The sequence below is a fragment of the Eucalyptus grandis genome, chromosome 4 (assembly GCF_016545825.1).
Source record: "Eucalyptus grandis isolate ANBG69807.140 chromosome 4, ASM1654582v1, whole genome shotgun sequence".
Taxonomy (NCBI): Eukaryota; Viridiplantae; Streptophyta; class Magnoliopsida; order Myrtales; family Myrtaceae; genus Eucalyptus; species Eucalyptus grandis.
Genome location: NC_052615.1, coordinates 30,032,133 through 30,057,321, shown reverse-complemented (window position 1 = coordinate 30,057,321; position 25,189 = coordinate 30,032,133). Strand labels below are relative to the sequence as shown.

General features: G+C 39.2%; 1 protein-coding gene across 3 annotated transcripts; it reads right to left on the bottom strand.

Annotated features, from left to right (window-relative positions):
- Positions 1-1,374: 1,374 nt before the first annotated feature.
- LOC104441751 (lysine-specific demethylase rbr-2) lies at positions 1,375-23,861 on the bottom strand. Of its 3 annotated transcripts, none has more exons than XM_039311643.1 (33): positions 22,119-23,861; positions 18,979-19,036; positions 18,657-18,779; positions 18,199-18,256; positions 17,973-18,109; positions 16,160-16,318; positions 15,985-16,071; positions 15,303-15,482; positions 14,621-14,773; positions 14,336-14,527; positions 14,178-14,243; positions 13,976-14,071; positions 13,132-13,218; positions 12,929-13,045; positions 12,609-12,816; positions 12,427-12,491; positions 12,191-12,249; positions 11,956-12,087; positions 11,587-11,746; positions 11,155-11,490; positions 9,580-9,762; positions 9,429-9,490; positions 6,696-6,774; positions 4,998-5,144; positions 4,749-4,882; positions 4,155-4,272; positions 4,008-4,081; positions 3,565-3,709; positions 3,241-3,390; positions 2,646-2,741; positions 2,466-2,561; positions 2,193-2,392; positions 1,375-1,767 (listed from the first exon to the last, which is right to left on the bottom strand). In XM_039311643.1, the coding sequence occupies exons 1-33, from the start codon at positions 23,456-23,458 to the stop codon at positions 1,521-1,523; spliced, it is 5,544 nt and encodes a 1,847-aa protein (XP_039167577.1). In that variant the 5' UTR covers positions 23,459-23,861; the 3' UTR covers positions 1,375-1,520. The 3 variants fall into 3 exon arrangements, with proteins under 3 accessions (XP_039167577.1, XP_010053266.2, XP_018727800.2); XM_010054964.3 differs by having other exon boundaries at positions 4,998-5,147; positions 22,119-23,860; XM_018872255.2 differs by having other exon boundaries at positions 4,998-5,147; positions 22,310-22,483.
- Between the last annotated feature and the right edge of the window lie 1,328 nt (positions 23,862-25,189).

Sequence of the window (25,189 nt, the reverse complement as noted above, 5' to 3'; positions counted from 1 at the left end):
AAAATGCATTCAGTTGGGGAAAAGTACAAAAAAAAAAGTAATAAATCTATTGTGGTTGTATCAATTCAATTATAAACCTTTTAATTAGGGCAATGTAGTTCTAATCATATTCACATTAGTATTAATTAAGTTCATTTGATTAATTTAGATTGAAAATCGCTAACGTGAATGCTGACCACCTTATATAATACGACTGACATAGACCTTGACATTTTTTATAATTTTTAATCATTTTTTTATTTTTTTTTCCTTCCCCTTTTCTTTTTGGCCTATGACCGCCACTAGTGGAGGGTCTCGCCAATCTACACCTGGGCAAGGGCAAGCACTAACAAGGCCCCCCTCGCTAGATTTAGCAAGGCTAACCCTTCCTCGAGCTAGAGTAGCCTTGTCGTGCCTCACCTAGGTGAGGGTCATGTCCCGCTAGTTTCGCCTTGGCCTTGGTGAGGGGACTTACACAAACAAAACCAGTGACAACTTCTCTCCTTGCACCTCCCGACATGGCACAATGTGCCCAACTAAAGTTGATCCTTTTGCTGCACAAACCGCTCTGTGGCACCGAAGCACGACAATGGAGGGTGAATCCTTTGGATCGTTGGCTTGAGAGAGAGGCTAACCATTAGGGGACCATGGCCTTTATACTAGGCAAGGATTGGCCTTACCAAATTTGGTGAGAGGGCCTCTCCGACGCTCACCCTCACTCCGTCAACCAAAAAGAAAAGAATTCAAAAGGAAAAAAAAATTATTATAAATTTATAAAACTGTCTATTTTCACATTGATCATATAACGTAAAACAATTAGAATTCATGTCAATAATTTACAGCATAAATTGACGAGATAGATTAAATTGATATCGATTTGAAAATATTTATCACAGAATTGATACTAATATAATATATTTAAGACATTTTTTTTGTACATTTCCGGTTCAGTTGCAGTGCTACTTTGATGTAGTATTAACTTTCCAATTGCTCAAATAGCGCTCGTCTCTAGCGGCCTACAGTATTAACCACCCCCTTGATTTAGGTTGGTAAATATCTAATCAGTTGGTATCATTCCACTAATCGTCAGTAAAATCAGACTTCATCGTGCCGAATCCATGACTGGAGGCAGCTCGACCCTCGAAGATTTGGTGAAATGACGTGGCGGGAGTGGAAGAAGCAAATTTATGTCGGAAGACAAGGTCCTTAGTTGCTTCGCCCACTTAGGTACGAGATCTATGTTAATGCACGCGAGGCTTAGATAATATCCGAAGCAAGGAGGAGCAAGAAACATCATGCCCGTTTGACCGAAAAAAATGGAAAAAGAAAGGACGTACACGTCTAGCACGACGACATCGATGTTTTAGAGAGAGAGAGAGAGAGAGAGAGAGAGAGACGTAAAAGAGAATAAAATCGTATAGCAGAAATTGCTTTGCTTTACCCCATTATTGTTCCTCTCGAGCCCAATGATAAAAGATGCAGAGCCGGAGTCATAAGAATCAACCAATGAATCAAATGCTTGATGACTATCTAGTGTCATGTTACCGCTGCGGGTTAAAATAAGAGCAGAGTGCGTCCAGATTAACGCGTTTTCTAGCTGTTCTTCGGAAAGGCTTCCGACTATGCCACCGCAACTGTTCAATCCCATAGGTACCCCCAGATTCTTTCGTGTTTTTAAGGGACGAAAGCTTCTTTGCCACACTGGATTCACAGTTTTTCTGTTTCTCTATCGACAACGCCTGCCGGGGGGAGGGCGTTTTAGGCTCCACTACTCTGGTGCTTGTCAATCTGTCACAAAAGACCATCATTATCAAATATAAACGCATACGAATGAAAGCACTAAAGATCAAAAGGTACGACTAAGCCATAGATGTAGGCTTCCTTGGGGCGATGTCGATAAACAAGAAACCATGACCAGGTCATTGAAAAAAGCAGAAAAAAGGACGGAAAACGTTCAAGGACTCTGTACATGGAAAAAGACAAGTAGAATCATTACATCAGGAAACCCTAATCGCACAACTTCAAGGAAAGAGTCACCATGGATTTCAAACTTATTACTCTTGACATTAACACGTTTTCACACTATGGCAAAAGACACAGTCAGTTACCATGAAATTTTGACTTTTGCATCTAGAATCCAGAAGTGAACACAAGCGGGGAATGCATCGCATATGCCAAAAGTAAGGATTTATGGCAATATCAAGGTCACTTACGTTTCATGATGCAAGGGCTTTGTTTCTAAGAACTTCTCCGTCTGAGGCTCACAAGCAGGGCAGATGTAGAACTTTGATGAAGAACACAATTTAACACAGTCGAAGTGGTACCTCTCATCACATTGATCACAGGCAATCATTGGCCTTCGACCATAGGGCTTTCGACATATGCAGTAAAGCATACTGCGAGATCTTAAGAGCTGCATCACCATGCAGAAGAGAAATCAGATAAAGATTGAAGCAGATAAGAAGATGTATATTCAGAACATTTACCTTTAGTTCCTTCTCAAAATAGACAGGCAAGTTTTCTCCCTGCATGATGAGTTCAAAAACCTTATCCAAGCCAAGATCCCCAGAATCAGCAGCAACCTACCAAAAACAACAATTTAAAATCAAACGGCTGTAGCAAGCTCACTGATTTGAAAATATTATTTCCTTTGCCAGGATGTGGACCTTCTTCGCAGTCTTAGCCCATTGTAAGCCAGTGTCCTTCATTTCTGTAAGTTTCCGCACATAGTAGTCCTCAATTGGTATGTTTTCAGCAAGTCCCTGCCATGCGATTTAATTTTCTATTAAGTTATATTATATTGATGCAAAAGACTTCTTGTCAAAAAAATAAGATTACATTCAAAACTTATTGACAAGAAAAGAGAAGGCAGGAACGCTTGTACTTTATATGCTAACTTTCTGGTTCATCAAAGAAAAAGCCTTTCCAAGAGATTATTACACTAAAGAAGCATCTATATACATGGTGTCACTGCCAAAAGGCCGTACAGGTAGATCATAAATACTTTTCCTCCCATATAATTGTCAGATACCCCACATTAAGGTATTTTCACTCTCTGCCCAGTGGTCATTTCAAGGAGAAAAGCCTGAACTCAGTCACGATTGCTTTCAATCAAATAAACTCATGTTTCAACAGAATATAAATTACCAAGCCACCCTTCAAAGACATAATGCTATCCACTTATATTACACTTGTCATTGCTATCACTTGAAATATAATAGCCACTTAAAAAAGTTAACTCCTCAGGAAAGCAAAATGTACCTCTTTCAGTAAGTTCTGTATCTGCTGGACTGTTGGCTTCTCAAAACCCTGAAATAAGTTTCTGGCCTGAACTCTCCATAAATGTCTTGCCAATGCAAGCTCCAGGCTGCAATTACCTTCACGATCATGTAGACCAGCGACTTCCATGGCCTGTCAAAACAATATGTTCTGATAAACAATATCATCTCAAGAACAGCTAGCATAATATACGGCATCACTATACACCAGAGAAAAAGCAAGAGAACCAGACCGACCAAGAATAGAGTATTACTTTTTGAGAAAATATGAAATTTCGGTAGTAGAAGATGATGATAGAACTAGTACCTTCATAGCAGTGGCCAGTTTTCCAGCAACAATGCTGAGATCTTCACCCAAAGGAGAAGACACAGAATTTATAATTTCCATCAAACAAACTTTGCATGCAAGAGCACACTCTAGAAGTTTTTGTAATGGATCTCTTTCTTCAATCCTGATGAAAATCGGTTAAATTGTCAACCCATAACAGTATTTGATACGGTGCAAGTGTAACATAATTTAAGAGAAAAATTGTGATTCAGATACATAAGTATCTCCAAAGGGCACATGCAACAACACAAATATTCATTCATGCATGAACTATTCCACAAATCAACCAGTATTTGAGCATGCAACTTAAAATTCATCTTTCAGCCAAACATGACAAAGGTAGAAGTCTAAAAAGGTCCAATTGGGATAAAATATTCGATTAAACCAGGAAGTCTGTATTGAATAATCAAGCAGATTATTACCACACACGAAGATCTTCAGCATCTGTGAAAAGTTTGCTCAGTATATCTAACTGGGGACGTTCTCCTGGACACCTCTGTAAGAAGGTAAATAAGACTTGAGAAGCGAACAAACTTCAATCAAATGAACACAAGCCATTGAAAACTTACCAAATGAGACTGTCTATTTTTAAAATCTAAACCCCTCTCTACAAATTGGCAAAAATTGCATTTGAACGTCTGACGAATACTTTCCAAAACTGCCGGTCCAAGGCAATGCAGATGATAGCTGTCCACAGAAATCAGACTTTGTAAAGAAATATCGGAAAATAGAAATAAGCTAGGATAGTTCTTCTGTGTGGCCATAAGACCCCTATCAAAGATCTTAATGCACAAGAAGCAAAGGAAGCTAGATCAATGATTTACCCAATAAAATGCTAAAATTACTTAACCATAATCTGGCATCATTTAGTTCATGTATCATCTACACAGTTCATCTGTGTACCTCTAAGTTGTGATGGCTCTAGTAGAGAATGTTGCGGACTTCGTAATAAAAGGTGATATTCTCTGTTCCATTTATAAAAAATACATTTAAAAGTGGAAGAAAATCAGATAAGTTAAAACGGTACCAAACTGCATCTAATGCTATATCAGGAGGAAACAAATTATCAACCATGACAACCGATCTTCTTAAAAAAAGGACAGCACAAACTTGTTTCTATATGATCATAGGAATGTACTTGTTCATCAATGCAAATACCTTACCAGTCCTTGCATGTTAAACAAGTCCGGAATTCATGACCCTCCAAATCACCAGAGCAGCACATGCATAGATTTTCCATTCTGCAGCCTCTTGATTGGTCATATAAATGCAAAGATCTATCTAGAGTACTTTTGATCTGGAAACATTTAAACACAAAGTAGGTAGCGATTATTTACCATCCATTATGAAGAGAACAAAGATCTCACATGAAAAGGAAGTTAATTTGCAGAAAAGTGGAGAAAAGCTAGAACCTTCATTATGGCCTCAACAAGGGAACTTGAATCTCCAATTGATATCCCTACAGCCTCCTTGAAGCGTTGTTTCCAATTGTTAACTTTTTCAACCTCTAACAAGACAATATCCCTTTCAGAACAGTTGAAGGCAGCTGCCATTGCCATCTCCTGACAAAAATCACATTAATAAGTTCAACAAAGATGTATGGCAGTGTGCAGCTACTCTCTCACACTCTGTACTTCGCTCCTTTTGTTGGGTCAACCTATAGCTTACCATACATTTCCATCAGCTTAAAACATGCATGTCATACGCCATTATAGCATGAAAATTTGATGTGGATACAAACAGAAATCCTACATACAACAAATCCTTTACTGCATTTTATGTTTCTTTCTGGCAGCATCTTTCAAAATCTTGCTAAGGTCATATCTGGTGTCTGTATGACAAGACAAACAAATTTTCCAGCATGCGAAGCCACAGCTAAGGTCACATAATGAGGTGTGTCTTTTAATCCTACGCTAGCAGTAAAATAAGGTCCAAAACCTTGTGTACATGAAATTGAGTTCTTAACCTTTCTATCAGAGCAATATAGTCCTCAACCTTTTTTGAAAAGGCAATCAAGTACTTCAGTTGTTTAATTCTCCGATTTCTCCCACAGGACAACCTCTAAGACCACCAGATATGTAATTTTCATAGTTGTGCAGGCATGTTGCCAAATAGAATTTTCCAAGGACTTAATTGCACCTTCATAATCTGATTGCATCAATTAAATAGCTCAGCACTCAGTGCTTTCTGTAAATAAGGTTTAGGACTTTCAATAAACATTTCCTAGAAGAATAAAAGTAAATGTGGCAACCAAAAGGAAGCGAAGTTCAAAGTCAACGGTGTGCAATTGTATGGTAGGTGCTACTGTACAGATTACATCCCATATGCCATCATATTCTCAGCTCAAGGAAAAATTATAGTACCCCTGCATTTACCCATGCTTCCATAATTATACAACAAATACAATTAGCCATGTTGGTCAAAAAATGCTTGCGGAGAGGTCATACCCACACCACCAGAGTTTGAACCCATATTCCCAAAACGAAAAATAGCCCAGGCCAACTCAAAGTCCAAACTGGTTCCAAAAATAGCCATGTCGGTAACAGAGTACTTCAAACTGGTTCCATAATGTGGCCAAAACCAACAGAATTCAAACATAAATAGCCCAAACCCACTCAACCCCCCCGAAAAAAAACCAAAAAAACAAAAACAAAAGGAAAAAAGAAACAAAGTTGTCCATAATTAATGACATACAAGTACAACTAGTGGATGAAAAAAATAATTATCTCCTTTGTTCTCTTCCTTCTGATCAAACTTAATCAACAGGCTACCCTATTTGAGCTCCTTCTAAAGAATGGACAGAAGTTTTCACAACTTCATGGAATGGATTACTTGCATGATGTGCCCTTTTTTCCCCTTTGGCCTAACATCATAGTTTGCCAATTTTAAAGGTGTAGTAAAGGATAGTTAGCCTTCCACCCACGTATTTTCATCGTCCTGGCAACAGCTGGTTTACCACTATGACTTTCTTGAATTTCGCAAATATCTTTTAACTTCCAGGTTGCACTCACATGAACCCAACTAACCATCAATGATTAATTGCTCTTGGACCATAATGGAAACATTATTTTATGGCACGGATGGATCCCTGAACACAAAAGTAAACATACCTTAAGCTGCAATAGTTGAGACCATGAACGTTGACCAATTTCCAAACTTAGAAACTGTTGTACTTTTTCCTGCCACAACCTACATTTTGAATTCCACAATTTTTCTTAAGAATAAACATATGAAGCATATCATCACAATGAACATAAGTATACAAATGCAAATGAATCGTCAACATATAGCTGTTACCAGACAAAAGTATTCCATTAACTCATAATAAGGCACGATTATTAATGCAAACTTGTATATAGAATAAGGGAAATGATATTTTCATAACTAAAAAGACTTCTTCCACGACCGTTTCAAATCGAACCACTTGAATGGACAAAGTTATCCTCCAAAGCTCATTAAGATTCTTGAAAAATAGAAGACTAAAAATCATCCAAGGAGAGTACATAATCAAAGAAACTGGACTTAACCTTTTTGTTATAAACCTTCTTTTCCTCTTCCTTCAACTCTTTCTATTTGTTATTAGAACTTTTGTCTTCTATCGTTCATTTTATTTGTTGTTCAATCTTTTTTAAAGGTCAAGAAGGTCATCTCGTTTTGTTCATTGTTAGATTTAGATTAAAAAGTTGAGCTAAAAGGAAAATTTTGAATGATAATTTAACAAGTTAAACTCATGGACTTGCTTATCAATTTTCTTAAAGAAAATGACTTAGGTGGATGGCTTAATAGAACTATTCTCATTATTAATCTCAATCAAATGAATCTTCTAAATAACAAGTGAAATTTCCAAAGCAGAATAAGATTAAGTAAAGTACAAATATACTATGCATTTAAAAACTTCACAATTTCTTATAAGATAAAAACTTCAAAAGAAAAAGAAAAGCCACGTGAAACAAATAAATCATATTTAACAAAAACTAATTTTATTTTTCAATCTCAAAGTTAAAGCATTTATTTATGTTGATGTTGTGATCTTGCGTAAGAAAGAATGCTATACTCTTTAATCTAATTTAAACTGTGAAAACGAAAATAAACTATAAACATTAAAAATTATACGAAATAGGATGAATCTATCTAGAATTTTTTTACAAAGAATTTTGTTGTCTCCAAGAATAGGTGAATGTCTTTGTCTTATTCACTTAATCCCTTAAACTATACTTTGAGGAAATAATTTTTCAGTAATAATGGAAAATGAAAGTAAATCTAGTTCTTTTGCCACCCAAAGGAAAAAAAGAAAGTTAAGTTCAAACTTGTTTCTTCATTTACTCCATTTGACAATAGTTATCCTTGTCTTCCCACTTCTGAAGAATTTGCACTTAGATTGTGAATAGTTGTTAACAGCAAATTCGTCCAATTAGATTATAGTACGAAATAGTTGTGGAAGTAGACATTTTGGTTGTGGAAACATCATTTGCCCAACATAACTCCCATATGTTTTGTGAGTCAGAAAGGATAGCTGGGTTCTATGCTCTAAGAATTATGTCAGTTAAATTCAATTCTCAGAATTTCAAGAAATTAATTGCAAGTCTGTATCCAGATATATACTATAATCCAGGATCTTTGCCCCCATGATCACACGTTACATGAATCATTAAACTGAAGCTACACTTAGATAACTGGTCACACCATGAGAAAAAAATGGAAAAGAATACAAAAGGCCTTTGAAGCTCGTCTCCACTGGCATTAACTCCCATACGCGAACTTTTGCACTGTGTTTAGCACAGAACTAGTCCCATTCGGCACCACGTACTTTCCATAAATTTTTTCAATAACCCTCTAAAACCATTCTAAAGGTTGCTATGAGGTACCTCCCTGCAACCATGTGGCCCTCAAGAATCTGACCAACGAATCTCTTCGGCCAAAAGGAATTATACTTAGCTTGTTATCTCAGTGTTGATGACAGAATGAAAAATGAAAAGCAAGGATAATGATTTTTCTACTGTTTCCTTGTTAAAACCATTTCTTGTTGAAATATTATCCCATGTCGATTGACAACAGGTCCTAAATGCTCTTTATATTTATGTGATCTCCCTCCACCTATTAGTTTAAGCTTTTGAATTGGATTTTCTAACATGGTATCAAAGCCAATTATCCCTCACGCAAAGGTGCATGGTAAAAAATTCCACATGAATGTGCATAGTCAAAATTCCACGTAGAGCTCGTAATCCAATTTGCACATGAGGGGTCTTGAAATATCATCCCACATCGATTGACAACGGGTTCTAAATGCTCTTTACACACACACACACACACACACCCACACACACTTGTGATATCCCTCTACCGATTAGCTTAAGCTTTTGGGTTAGACTTTCTAACAATTCTAGCTTTAACTTTGACTAAAATCAATGAACACTAATAGAAATAGGTCAATGCAGAAACAACAGCCTGCTTACTTCAATTTTCTCGACCCATGTTGCATTAAGATTCAAGCACTGCATTTGATGAACTTGAAACTTACAGTGCAACCTTCATTAGCTTAATCATTATTACAATTTCCAGTTTCGCATCTTTAGCTGGAATTTTGAATCCCTAGGCATGCTAGTGATAAACTGCCACCTGGCACAACAAGAATTACTAATGTAAATGTGCAGCGTGCCATTGCTTGTATCTGTGCAATAGCTAATGTAACACGCGCTACTGCTTGTATCTGCGAAGTCACTGGTGTCTATACATGCTATTGCCTGTGTACATGAGGTCACACTTATGTTAATGTGCACCATGGGTTGTGTATATGCAAGTCATTCTGTTCCTTCATTCCTATAACATGGAATAAGAAGACTCACCTATGATTTTCAATTGTTTGTGCAAGCTGACCAGCCAATGCCGGAAATGAAAGAGGGATCATCTGCAAACAGATTTTACATATATAGTATTCATATACTTATGTTTGTGATCTTTAAATCAGAAGCAAGCGCACTGATAACCACAATATACCTGACACTCAGCAAGAGTTTCTTCAGCATCACTTAAACTGCACTTTTCATAGTTGGATGGAGCCTGAATCATCGTTGATGCTTTCTTCATCCACTTCACCACATCAATTAGCATGCCCAATAAATCACTCGATGGACATGTAACATAAATTTGTTCCTTGAACTCCAACAATCTCTCGATGTCCTAAATAATTATCATGGCAAGTCATCCCGCATTGCCATAAAAAATTTAGCATAAAATCAAATAGCACGCAAGCAAAGATCATAACAAGCAAAGCACACTCCATTCTCCGCATCATGTCTCTTTCCGTATGCCAAGCTCCAGCGAGAAGAATACAACGCATCCGATCGCAATTTTTATGTGGTCGTATAAAAGGTGACACTATCATTATTTAATGAGGGAGTGACACTATCATCATTTAATGAGGGAATGTGCGACCAGAAATAGGGAGAAGCTGGGTGTGAGATCTCTAAAACTTCTCAAGAAAGGCCTCCTCACTAAGAGAACAGTAGCTCACTTTAGAATGGGATAAAGACCAGAGATCAACAATAGCAGCAAAATTTAGCACCTATCAGAATGTTTGGACAACTCTTAGAGGAAGATTAGGTATTTGAACTAGCCCTCAAGTTGGTTCGCACAAGGCTAGAACATGGGAATGGGCCTACTGAAAAGACAAGCAATGGGTCAATTAATCCCTTAGGACGATTTTACCCGGCATGTTTCATTTGGCACAAAATAAATATATTTCTTGTGAAAGAAAGTTTTCAGGATTCAGAAGGAATTCTACAGATATGCGGAAGAGTTGGAATTGCAATACTTCGATGACTTCCATGTTTTGCTCTAAAAGTTTGAATTATTCCTTGAGAACAATGAAAAGGCTGCATCCCGTCAAACAAGAGATGGAGATTTTTCTGCAGATCTTGCTACTAGGGGCCCACATCAATAGCCAAAAGTCTGGGTGCTTTCACCCCCTTGGAAAATCTGTCAAAAATCTTAAGCAACGAGCATGAGTGGATTTTTCTGCCAAAAAATGTTCTTCTAACTACTGGTAGACCAGCAAAATAGATTAAGTGCTGGTAGTGGTTGTTTTCTCTGCAAAAGGGACATTGAGACTGTAAATAGACCCTTCTATTAATTGTCCAGATCTCCAAAAAACTCTGGGACCCAGACACGGCTTTTTGCACTCCAGGGCTTCAGTTATACTGGCTGTTGGTCAGGTTTAAATAACTTATGCATCTTAATATCTTAACATTAGACTACCAGAAGGACTGAAATGATTGCTGAAACAGGCTGATAAATCCAATTTAAGACAGCTAAACATTCCCAACTTCATAAAATAAAAGCAACCTGATATAAGAATAAAAGCTATTGAACTCATGGAACCAAATATAGGTGAGTGAATCTGATAAAGTGCAGCTTACTATTCCTGAATTCATGAAATATAAGTTGTCATTGGTCAAGAAAACCTGTGGCCAATTTAATAGCAGGATATAAAAAGGTTGCCATAACTGAAATTGGTAAAATCACTCGGTCTGATTGAGTGAATGGATTTAACTAAAAATAGAGACTAATCACCTCAATAGATGGGGATATGGAGCCGAACTGGAGGACCTTAATGCACCACTGCAATGCCGAGTGCGCATTTTGAAGTTTCTGAATTTCACTAAAGTCAAAACCAAGAGAAAGCCCATCTTTGATCATGGCATCCAGTGAAAGCAGTAGGCCTTCAATTTGTGATGTTAAACCATCCCGCAGTCCATCATCAACAATTCTAGAATCATACAGGCATTCTGCATTTTGCAGCAAAGAGCAAGCTTCCTGCTTCCATCGGAAGCAATTCTCCAACATTGTTTCAAGTGTTATTTTTTCTTCCAGGGATACCTTGAGTAGCTTGGATTCTGAAACTAACTCCTGCAGGATGGAGGTCATGTCCTCAGTTCGACAGAAACAGTGTGCACAAAAAACATGTACGGAGGTAAGACTAGAGATTTAGGTGTTAGCAAGAACCTTTAATTTATCGACTTCAAGCAACGAACTTGGTGAACCCCTATTCGTGTGAGCAGACCCCAAAAATGGTTCCGAATTCTTCAACCAAGACTTAGACATTTTGATTGTCGAGATGATATGAGGTAAAGAAGGCAAGATCACATGAATGTCCTCCGAACTCCTGGCATATAAAAAGTCAAAAATCACTTTCAAGAAAAGTTATTGCTAGCACCTTATATGCATTTATATTAATATTTAATAGCCTGCATCCATTCCCACCACCAGGTCTCACAAACGGGTCCACATGACACACGCATAACAGCGAGGAGCGAGCGAGCAAGAGAGAGAGAGAGAGGGAGAGAGGGGGGGGAGAGAGAGAGAGAGAGAGACCTCAGAACTTCCTCATATTCAGGCAGTTGAGCCTCACGAGCTAGAATCTGCACTGCACTTTCTTCCCAACGTGTAGCAGCACCAACAAGCCCAGAAATATAGACAAACAAGTTTTCACCTTCAATCTGTAGTCTGGCAACATAGAGTCCAACTGAACTTTAAAAGGGGTAGAAGTAGTGTATATCAACTAGTTTTGACAATAAAATTTGAGAACCACAACTGAAAATACATTTACCCGACAGCTTCAATCAATAGTTGCTGAAGGAAGTTCAAGGTCCTTTTATCTGAACGGGCCTGAAATATGTTCAGGATTAAGGACATTCAGCATTCAAAGAATTGATAAAGCACAGACCTCAAAAAGTCCCATTGAGGATTAAATACTATCAGCTATAGTAGAAAATACTGGAGGATAGAACAGAAGAACACAGAGAAGCACGACATTTGGCGAAGCGGCAGAGTTCATTACATTACCTGTAGAGCCTTTGCCCTGCAACAAGCCTTCTTCAGCTCAAGCTCAACAAGAGGCAATTCACTAACTGAAAATGGAAACAAACACTAAGGAACATGATGTATTAAGCATATTGCCATGACAACAGCAGTAATGATAACTTTCCTCTCCCCCCAAACAAGCAAAATTCCAAGGAAATTCAGACCTTGAATTTTCAGAGACACTGCATCTTTTAGTATGTTGGTCAACTCCTCTACAACATTGTCTTGATCCACTCTTTCACCAATGTTCACCCGCAAACTGTTGAAGCGGGATATCCAAGTACTAGCTTGCATATGATATTCCCTCAGAAGCTTGAACTCTGGGAAATTGACAGTGAAACTGTCCATTTCTTGAAAAATCATCTCAATACTCTGTTGGGGTCAGGATTTTCCAAAATTAAGAGATCCAGATAAATAGATAGTCCCATTCATTCAGCACAGAGAAACATAAGACAATTAAATATTAGAGAACTGCTGAGCTAACCTCTAAAAATATGGGACCTTTTAGAATTTCAGCACAACGATCTCGGTACATTTCAGTTTTTTGTAGTAGCTCCAGTAGCATTTCAGTCTCCGGCAGCAAATCTTGAAGTTCCATAATCTATCCAAAAGAACATGGTCAAAGTGCGAGTCAAAGGGGCCAGAAATGTACTTACAATTTATGAACTAAGAAGAGTGAAAATTAACCTCTGATTTCAGCTTATATAGGGAGTCAATCTCAACTGCAGCAGCGCGTTTCTCCGAGAGGCAGATTCGAACATGATTGAGCCACTCCTAAAGAAATAAATTTTTCTTAAACGGGTAAGTCAGGAATTGGAAGATCCAACCAACTTATGATAACTTTCTGCGGCAAAGAAGGCGTGCCGGATACAGAACACAGCATGCACTAAAATAGAAAATCTCATTTAATCCTTATTGGTGTGATTGTGGTAATTTTCTTTATCAAATAACTGGAGATATAAGAATAATCCCATGAAATTAAGAAGGAATAGTCCTGAATAAATTTGAAAATTCAACGAAGCCATATTTTCAATCAATGTATGCCAAACTGAAAGTGTCAGCCAGAAAAGCCAGATATGCACCAGACAAAAAACAAAATGTCCTCAGTTAATCACCGTCATTAATATAATGATAGAAGTCCATGTGACCATCCACTGGACCTGATAAATCAAGTGTACCATGTAGAGCAATTTCACTCAGTCATGGGCATCACACTGCAGAGTGCACACTTACAAACATTGACAAAACCCAATTCAACTTCAACCATTTGGGTGGAAAAAAGAGAATAAAATTTAACAGTTGTTAATTGGAGAACCATGCAGAAACCAGATTAAGAGAAATGGCTTTTTAATCTAGACAAACCAGCAAGGGTAACACTAAACTGTAGAACAAGAAGCAAATAGGTCTTCTAGATGAGTAGAGACCAAACCTATGACATTTTTCTCACCACGTAAAAGAGACAATTTAGGTAACTGTAGGGATATGGCTTAATGTATCTTGACCCACAAAATCAATCCTGATAGACAATTACCTCCATCGAAGAAATTTTCTGTGCCAGTTTCTCGCTTCCTTTGACAAGGATTCCTAAGCGACAGCTTCTATCATAAAGGTTTTTTAACTCCAATATCTGGAACAAAAATACATAAATAATGACAATATAAATTACGCAAAGAGAAGTGGACAAAATGAACTCTTATCTTAATCAAAAGGTCAAATAAATTCATGTCATATACTTTTGAAGATGACGAAAGAGTAGATTCTATATCTCCGGCCAACTTCTTTGCCTCTTCAGCATACTCCTGTACAGATTTAAAGCAAATTACTGTAAGTCACTCGACTAGACAGAGTGCAGGTATATCAAATGCCACAACTTCACAATCTTCTTCAGAACCTTCAATTTAAGATGTCCAGGCTCATTACACGGCATGGTATCACAACTCAACAATTCAGTCACATATTCTAAATCTGCCCTCTCCAAAGCATTACTAGAGCCCAAAGAATGATTTTCAATTTTTGTGAGGCAACTTCTTACACCTTCTGCCCACCTCTGCGCATTGATTAACTTCTTTGCCATGGTACGTACCTGCATGTGATTGAAGTACACATTCATACATAGTCGAATCATATGCATATAATCTGAGAAGAATTTCATGTAGCTAAAAGGCTTTGAACTAACAGGATCCATGTCAGAACCAGCCCAAAGAAATTGTTCAGCTTCTTTCAACAGTTCTTGATAAATATCCTTAGAGAAAGGATTTTTAAGAGCATCGGTCGACCGCAACAGCCATTGATCAGCAAGATGAGCCAAAGTAGCATGGCCACTTTTTACCTACAAGAACATATAATCCTGAAGAACATTCTCTCTTACTGAAGAACAAAAGGCAAACTAAAATAACAATCTTGACAAGGACAATCAACTCCAGCACAATATTAAAGAACAAGAGGAGATTAGCACAGATTCCAATCCTCACTAAATACCACTAAATTTCACTTTGTTCTTCATTGACATTTATTCCAAAGCCAAACAATTATGCAGTGACCTTGGTATAAAGAATTTCCAAGAATGTACATAGTTTGCCAGTCGACCAGTAAAAAACATTGGCAACTAAGACCAAAGCAATAAAACCAACTTCAGCTAGATTCTTTCAAGAAACAAAGATCATATAATACCTAGTAAGTAAAAAAATGAGAAGATCCACCTTGGTTAAGATTGACACCTCATCCAGTCATAAATTTATAGAATGAACGCCAAGGCTGAAGTTGGTTTAATTGCTGCAATTTGTTTTCTACATGCTTTGTTTGATACCTCATCCAGTCTCTTTGTTAATTGACTTAGCAAGTCTTGTATCTGACAATACCTTTTTCACTGAAGAACTCATTTCGCTGGAGAGAGATCTTTGCTGGAGCACCTTACTCCTTTGAGTCTCCTCACCATTGTAGTTATCAACAGTGAGCAGCAAGTCACTTAACTCTGCTAATGTATGACGGTAAAGGAGGCAATGTTTGCTGGGCTTGCATTCACAGATGTGTTGCCAGTGCTGCACAAAAGGGGTCTGATGATGAGATCGAGAATTACCAATTCTGGCTTAAGCCCCAAAAATGATGATGAATAAGAAACACTCCATATGATTGGGTGATCCATTTCTTTGAATATGAACCCAACCAAAGAAGATGTTATTTATGGTGCCATGTCAGATCAAAGACAGGAAAGTATATGTCACCAGCAATAATGTGACAAAGCAAAATTAGAACCAGAACCGTTGATGTAATCAAATTTTTCCTTGAAAATTCAATCGCATCATACACTTTTTAACATTATGACTTTAAGGATGTATTTCATTATGACAGAGGCCCTTGTCATGAATGCTTTCACTCATTGTGCCTGGCTAAGTGGAATAATCCAAGTTCCATGAGTTCAAGATCCCCCTTCAGGGGCAAATGTTTTTGACATTGCAGTATGGCACATGTACTAGGCTTGTATTTGCACTACCAATCTACTAATTTGACAGGATAATAAACCAGAACACAGTTTCCACATACCTCAAGACAAACAAAAGCAGATGGCCTACAATCACATACAACTGCAGAGAGATAAAGATATTGCTGACATATAATGCACTTAGGATCCTACAAAAAAACCAAAACAAATTCATCAACTAGCATCATATTGACAAACTAATCAGAAAGCAAGAGTTAAAAATGACAGGTTGAGTACCTCCTCAGTCCCCACGCATTCAGGAGATGTCCGTGGTGGCATTGGAGATGATTTTACAATGCCATTTTTCCAGAGTCGCTCCCTCCAACTTTTCTCCTTTGTATAAATTCTAAGTAATTCTTTCGCCAGAAAAGGTGATGCTTTTCTATCATAATTACTCTGCATATTGCACAAGAAGGCAATTAGGGACATTTCTGTAATATGGAAAGACCTCCTAGTAAGCAAAACTTAACTTTAGCAAAACAACTGTTATCAAAAGGAAATAGCAATTATTAATCCTTCCCATCAAACTAACGAAAGAGGCAAACACGGAAACTATGTTGACGATGATCATGAGTCCATCACAAAATACCAAAAACCAAAGAAAATAGTCCCAGGTAAAGATAGTCAAATGCACAACAGGCAAGAGCATTGAGCCATGAGTTCTCAATAGAATAACCCACAATTTTGATACTTGTAGTTATAATCCAGAATCCATGGAACCATGAAGAAATGGCCTACAAGCAACCACCATAAATATATAAATGACAACTACAAACTACGCCCAATAATTCCATCGCAGATACTCCAGAAGCACACGTGGGTATTGACATTTATATTGAAAGATCAAATGGGCAAGTACTTTGCTAAAGCCTAGACATATCGCAATGTAGACTAATCCAATCTTTGCTCAAGCTACACATCACTCCTAAAGACTAGAAAATGCTGAATCAACTGCTCCTCCAGAATGGCTGGCAATACCACTTAAGGGTGGATAGCCTGTCCACCCAGTGCCGGTACTCACCTTTACTAAGGCTGGGCATAAAAGGAACAAGAGACTTAGTGACAACAACAGAGAGAGAGAGAGAGAGAGAGAGAGAGGAGGGAGGGAGGAAGGGAAATGGTGGCCGAGCACAGGCTGCTGGAGCTCAACATCCTCACTATTTAGCAACTCTGCGGAAAGACAACTCTCCTCTTGTTTTCTAACTAAAATGAGGTCCATTGAGGATGAGCCAACAAATAGACCCATCGAGCCCAAATGCTTTAAACTATATGGAGTTATGTTCACAATTTACATGAAATCTGTAAACTAAGAGTGTTGAAACAGAGCTGCCGTACAAAGAAGGAGAAGCAAAGATGGAATTCCTTTCAGGCATCAATCATGTGGTCCTATTGCCGTATGCCAAATAGTCAAAGAGAAGAATTATCATTCAACTATTAGACATCCCCTTCATCTTTGCACAGGAGCAATTCCAGAGGTGGAAGTGCTATCATCATCACCCAATATCAAGATAAGATTCTTATTCAAAACAAAGTGCAATCCCTCCACACAACTGGTTCGTCCACAGAATCATAAAGTATGAGGTGTTAGGCATCACCATTGCCTCCCACAAATGTATGGTGGCAGTTACAACTACAGAGAAGTAAGAGAGATACATTCATAATTTGTTCAATAGCAAGCACAAAGAATTTCCAATTGGGTATACTACTGACTGGCTGACTCCATTTATCTCACGTCTTTTGCAAAAGAGTCACGTACACACCAAAAAGAATAACATAAAAATGCAATGTCAGCATGACATATTCTTGTCCATTAGATCTGCCATAAAATGTAACTGACAGGCATTCCTTTAGGACAGAAACGTAGCATGAAGTTTACAGGACAACTTGGGCACTCAAAGGAAATATCGCAACCAGCTTGAGGAAAGTCCATTTTTCAGGCTTCTCTCAGGAAACTGACGGGTGGAGGATATCTTAAAGAGCATCCTCAAGGGAAATTTTAAAGTTACTCGTGTGACAGATGGCTCATGAAAAAGCACGCAAGTTTAAATACCTTGGCAACAACACAAAGAAGCTCCTCATGAGATAAGACAGCAGGTTTCCGATAGAGTCGATACAGCTCAGAACTGTATTTACCATGCGGAATCCAGTCAGCAGGAGCAAAATTTACAGCCTCAGCACAATTTAGACCTGAAAGTATAAATGAATAATATTATCCTGCACATGCATACACGTTGCACTTGTTCAGCATTCATCTAGTCATCACAAAGGTACCATACCAAAATTGAAACCACCATGGAATGATCTAGGGAAGGTGATTACAAAGTTGCCAGGCTCCTGAACCAAAAAAGAAAGCGCAAGTTCAATATGCATTTTCTTTCTTATCACAGCATGAGTTCAGCAGACATAAGAGACCAAAACAGAAGTAAAGCAGAATCTTTTCAAAAAAACTATCATATTTAAGCCACATATAAAAGCACATGTGCTTGACAGCTTATCGATGGAAATGCTCTGGTGCCACTTTCAAGATGCTCACTAAACCCATGAAGTCACCCTTTTAAAAGTTTGAGCATTCATCCAGTATCACATGGTAACAACCCATGAAGTCACCCTTTTACTAGCTGATTCTTTTTTTTCCAGATTTGCTTTGTGTGCTCTTCAATTGGAATAAGAATGCACATGTTAAATACTTGAGAAGGACAGAAACACAAAGAGCTTTTGTCTCAGAAAATCGTACCTGGAGAATGCTGTAGACTGGAACACCATTTTTTTGCAGCACGGAGGGATTCAGCATTGTAACAAGTTGAAAGAGAAGGTCAGGTTGAGCATCAAAGAGGTCAGGAAGAGTCTCTCTCATCACCTGTTGTAGAAGAAGAGTTCCCTTAAAATTATATAAGAAATGAAGGCGGATAGAGGTATATGCATCGCAAGTTAGTAGTAGAACTAGATCATGATACAGAATGATCAAGGCTGGAAAAGACCGAAAAGCATCTACAAGGGCTGATGGAGAAAAAGTTTATAATTTGTTTTCATCTGAAGTTTGTTAATGAGAAGGTTACCTTCTCAAAAGCACTGGATTCACTACCAGGAACGCTGTACCAACATTTTGGTTCTCCCCTTAAGACACAAAGAGAAGTGTTAACACACATTTGGCAACAATTGACAAAAATTAATTATCTGACTAAGCTATGCACCACTGGACAAGTAAAATTTCACAAACTCCCCAAAACATGTCTGAACCCAATCCTAGTACATAATATTATGACAGTAAACAAGTAGAATGTTCTCAAAGATTCAAGTAATGTGGGACAAAAATTGTGCGTATCCAAAACATTAAAGAAAAGAATGTGCAAAATAAGTCTAAATCGGGACATGGAATTCAAACAGCCTCCAAATCTTCAAAAGCTTCGGAAAACGAAAACCTCATCTAATTGCTTAAAGAGATATGCCATTTTGAAACGCTTCAGACTACCCAAGAAAAACATTTTTACATTGAACAGCATAAAGCTAATCAATTAGATATCAAATATCCATCTTTGGCATCTTAATCTAATTGGATTTTATCAATGGTCGCTCTCCATGTAAAGAACTAATGGCAGAGACAACTCATATTAACAAAATCAGCAGAAAAACTTGACTCCAGAACTACGTTAGCAATACTTCCAAATTTGGAAAGGTGCTCTCCTTTTGACAGCTGCTACTTCTACCAGCGTCATATATTTCCAGGGGAACCTTCGTTTCTTGATAGACAGATTTCTCTAACTATGCAGTTCAATAGAGCACAACTAATAGTGAAGAAAGAATCACCAAGTGGAGGTAGTCCAGACTTTTCCAACCCCTAACCTCAAAGCCTGTTAGTAAAACACACATCAAAGTTTGAATCTAATGTGCATGGGTTACAACACGTGAGGTTTACTTACTTCATTGATATCATAGATGCAAACTAAGGCCACTAGAAGTTGCTCAAAAAGTTCTCAGTCAGAACGTGTCATAATGCTATCCCACGGGTCCCAGATAGATAAATGTTTTGGTGGATCCATATATGTCAACCCTAATTTCCTATTTTCGATTAATACTCACCAATAACATAAAGAAAAGATGTCATATAATCACATGGAAATTATTGTCAATACCAAACTCATTCTAATATTCACAAAGTTTTAACTGACCAATTTATTTATTGCTGTGCAGGACAATAAACTGAGAATACCAAATGAAAGCTCCACTAATTTCTGAAATTAGGTTCGATACACAACATAAAAAACATATATTTCAGTATCGCATCACTAATTGTCTTTTAAAAGACAGGCAATTCTCTCCTAGCCAACTTGAATTAAGAAGAATCAGAGGGTAAACCCTCTAAAGGAGGGCTGCATGGTAAGAGCATAATACATAACAGACAGTACTAATATATATAGATAGTTAAGCCAAACCAATGCTGAAAAACACAAGAATAATCCAGTTACAAAGGCTTTTTCCGTTGCATTATATCTTAGGACTTTGCTTTAAGAGAGCGACTGAACTCATCTTCCACAGACTTTCAAAGGACTATCTCTATTTAGAAATTCACTAAGTCAAACAAATCTTGATCACAGACTGACCATCCCCTCCCCGCCCTGCAACCCAGTTGAGAGGGGGGAGAAGGGCTGTGTGTATCCTCACCAGGGCCCGCCACAGCATGCTGCCTGTCCTGGGCTGGCTGGCCCAGTCCATGGACCCTAATGGGCCAGCCCGACCGAAAACTCTTTTTCAGTTTTTTGCAAAATTTATGGGCCCACCAGCCAACAGTAGCCAAAGGGCCCAAAAAGAAGAATTCACTGGCCACTGTGGCCTTGAGGGTGGAAGAAGAATGTTGAGCACAATGGACCCAAACCGACCCCCTCCCCCCAAAAAAAAAAAAAAGGAAATAATAAAAACCCAACCCCACACACACTAAGACACATGGAGGAGAGAGAGCGTGAGTTGGCCGTGCTGCCTTAACATGATAAAGGGTAGGCAAGGGTAACCTAGAAGCTTTTACCTAAATTTGATTATCAAATTCCCAGCAGAGTTTTCACTATAACCATTAAAATAACTTTTAGTTATTATTTTACCAATCACTCTCTCCTGTTTAGACCTCCATTATACCATTTAAGTCAGTTCAAGCTATTGTGCTATTTTAGGCCAAAATATGGAGTGACAATCTGGTAAATAATGATTTTAACAGAATATGGACGCTAAAATAGACAAAGGGCTATTGTAGACCAATTCCATAAGTATTAGGGCTATACCTACCAAATACTGCCAGAATCGAAGTGCAAAGGGCCACTCCATCATCTACAGCACAGCATGTCAAGCACAGAACCCAAAGACTAAAGCGGCATGAAAAAATTCACCAAGCCCCAAAGGCAGAAATATTCAAGTTCATTCCAAAAAAGCATTAAGCAGGTACAGCTGGGCCAAGTTCAAGTTTCCAGACTCTTAGCTTTCTTTAACACCTCTAACCAGCAGTCCAAATTAAAATAACTCTGATAAAGATTCTAGTGCTACAGATCCAATGCCACATACTCAATTGTGTAGTTAAATCACAATCCATGCTCCAACAACCTCGAGAGAAAGTGGAAACTAAATTATTCTTCCCATTCTCATCACATGGGATGTAAAGTTGGACATTGAACTAGATAGATTCCTTTCCAAAAAAAATCATTTCACCAAGTGGAGCAGGATATGATATGAAACTTCCTGGTCTGCTCAAAGGTTTTAGTCTTTTCCTTTTCCATTTCAAGCCCAGTCAATTCATACTCTTAATTCTCCTAAGTCCATGGAGCTAAAATGCAGAGTAGTTAATCTGATCATAAATCAATAGAACATATTAAAGGGACCTGAAATCTCTTCTATGTTAATAAAACATGAAAAAACACTATCGCATTTACAGAAGAAACACACACCTAAATAACAATTCTTGCTTATGCTGATCATATATGTATTTAAAGTCAATTTTTGTTTTAAATCGTGAGTACCAAGACTCATCCAGAAACAGAAAAGAGGATTCATGAACACCAACAGAGGTTACTAATCCAACAAAAATCAACATCAACAATGTATTGTGCCTCTTCTCGACAGAATAGACAAGCACGTGTGTCTGTCAAGAGAAGGGTTGGAGGCAGCCAACAAAACAACATAATTAAAAGATATTGCTTCACCAAGACAAGACGCATACCAATGGTGATAGTTCATTGAGTAAAAGCAGTGATCTTCAAAATGCCAGCAAAAGGATGAGAACAGCATGCCAACATACAGCCAGGGCACCATTACACCAGCAATGCTATTATGAACAGCATGAAGCATAGAGCCTTTCAACTTGGGCAAGTTATTAAGATTCCATGGGCTAGCACGATATTCATCCCATACCTTAGACTCAACTGAATCAGGTCTCTCATCATTTACCCGTGGGAAGCCACTCCCATATACGGAAGTGTCCAAATCACTACCGTACATCACCTCCACCTTACCCACTGATCCCTCTACAATTTCCCAGAACTTCTTCTCCACTTGAACCCTTGACACAGAGCCAGACCCAAACCACTTCTTCTTGGCCCGATCAGCAATGCGCTTGAAATCTTCCATAGAAAATTCCTTCCCCGGAACAAAACCAAAATTATCTTCATTAGAATTCAAGCATTCCAAGCAATACCAGTTCCCTGATGGAACCTGCTTCAAGGGCGGGGAAAGACAGTAAATATGCCAACCCTTATTGCATCTATCGCATAAAAGCATCACTTCTCCATGCAGACCACTTTTGCACAGTTCACAAATCTGATCATAACGTTCTTCCTCCACCACCTCATCCTTCACCTGACGAAGCTGAACCTTCCCAGCACCATCATTCCTCCGCCTCCTTTTTGAACTCGAGCACTCTACCCCAATTTCAGTCTTTCCCTCTGGCTGGAATCTCCTCTTACAAATCTTGGCTTTCTTCCTATTTAAGCAATAACCCTCATATTCGTATAAATGCTCACGATACAACTGGCACAACACATGCTTCGCGCACTCAGAGACCTTTCCCACCGGCCTCACAAACCAGAAGACGTCGCCCCATTTCTTATCCTTCACGACCTTATCATACCCACCGAACCGCTTCACCGCATTGAATAGCCGACACAGGTCCAAATCCGCCCCTTCGAAAACCACCTTCGCCCTCTTCTTCAACTTCCTCCCGCAATGCCCCTCCACGAACCTACCATACTCCAGCTCGAACGTCTCCAAGTCACACGCGGCCGGCCGAGCCTGCAGCTGGTGGATGGCCTGGGTCTTCGTCGGGAACGTGAACCCAGCCAGGTCCAGCGCGAAGGGCGGCTTCCAGCTCGCGGGCGGCACGATCTTACAAACCCCATAGGGCTCCGCCTCGGGCCTAATCTTATCTATATACTCCAACGGATTCCTGAACTCCTCCTCGGTCGGGCAGAAGACCGGCCCGGGCTGCACATTCGGCGACGGCGACGCGCCGGGGCTCTGCCGCAACACCCCCTTCTCCACCGCCCTGGGCCTCCCTTTCCCCATTCAACACCACCACCACCGCCACCGACGCTCGCTCATCAACGGCTACTACCACAACGGACAACATGCACCGCCCGAAACCGATAGCCCTAACGGCGGCGCGCACCGCCGGCGAATTCGATTCGGGAAGCGATCGGAGGGCGGAATCGAACCGGAACGACGCGATTTTTCTAGGGTTTCGAGCGTTACCTTTTCGCCCGAGGAGAGCATGAAAAGCAGAGCCTCCCTGGCTTTCGCGATGGAGAAGGGGGACGCAGTTTGTTGCACTGAGTGAATTTCGGGCGGCGGGGATCGTTCGATTGAAGGAGAGGATTTAACGAAACATTTGCAGTCGAGGGCTCCGCGACCTCCGAAATTGCAGAATGGGGCTTTAATCCTCGCAGCGCCGGGCGTAGGGGAGAAGTCGTTTCCTGATATCTTTGCAGTCGAGGGCTCCGCGAACGCCGAAATTGCAGGATGGGGGCTTCTCTCCTCGCCGCCCTCGCTCGGCCTCTAAAAAAAAGGCGCCGGGGTTAGAGGTCTGGGGATTGCGCGCGCGTACGGTCCGGAACACGTGCGGCGGCGTGGCCGTAGGATCTGGGAGGGAGGAAGGTAGGGGAGGTGAATTGGACGGGAGGGATCGGATTGTGCGGCGCGTGCGCGTGCGCGAGTCGAGGGAGGCGGGCGCGTGCCGTGACTCAAGAGTTTGCGGTTGACTTGCCACGTGGAAGAATATCTAAGGTCGTGGTCGTTTCTGATCATCATCGTTCATGCATGCCGAGCTTGGGTTCGGCTGGATGATTACTCGAGAGTTTTTTTTTTTAATTATTGTTGAAGAGTCTTCCACTTGGAATGGTGGCCCACTGAAATAACTCCCAAATCGATGGTTTGTTCGAAAGTTGACTTGCCTGATTTTTGTAGTCGTGATTTTCTTTATTTCACGAAATATAAATATCGATAACAATTTAAAATTCATTTTTATAATTGATATAATTGATCATTTTCAAAAAAATAAAAATAATCAAATGCAACCTAAATTTGAGTTCAAGTCACTCAAGTATCTTGATGAGTCAATTTACAGTTCAAAAAAGCTTGTCAATAGTTTAGCTCGACAGATTTGCTATCTTGCGTTTGTCATGATTCCGCCAAGAAGTTACGAGGCAAAGCAACTCGATGGCAACGTCATTTGCGCTAATGACCGAGTCTCTTGGTCCATTAGAAGCTCCTAAGTCATTTCTTTCCCAAAAGACACGAAATCCTTGTACTTGAGTTTGATAGTTTGGACTCAGTGTAAAGTCAAGATCAGCTTAGCTGGGAAGTTCACGCACACATCCTTTTTTTTTCTTAGGACAATCTTGAACGCAAAAAGATATTTCATTTGTCATTCTCTAATATCCAGATTGCTAATCATTTTAGAGAGATCAACTTCGTAACAAATTGGATTACCGAAGCCCACAAGAGATATTTCCCACATTTAAATTGGGTATTATTTCCTCTCAGAGCACTTTAGAAACGCTTTTATATTGATGCCCATTTATCGCTTTTCTTAATGAACAATGTATTTCATTTTCTGACCAAAAAATAAATTGACCCCGAGTTAAAGCTTTAGTTTATTCATAATTTGATTACAACCGAGTTGAACTAGAGTCGAGTCAAGATCAAAGATCTCAACTTCATAGCCGAGTCGGATTCGGAAGGGACGTTTTATTACTCGATTGAGTTAAAGTAGCCAGGGCTTTGAACTTCGAGAATGCG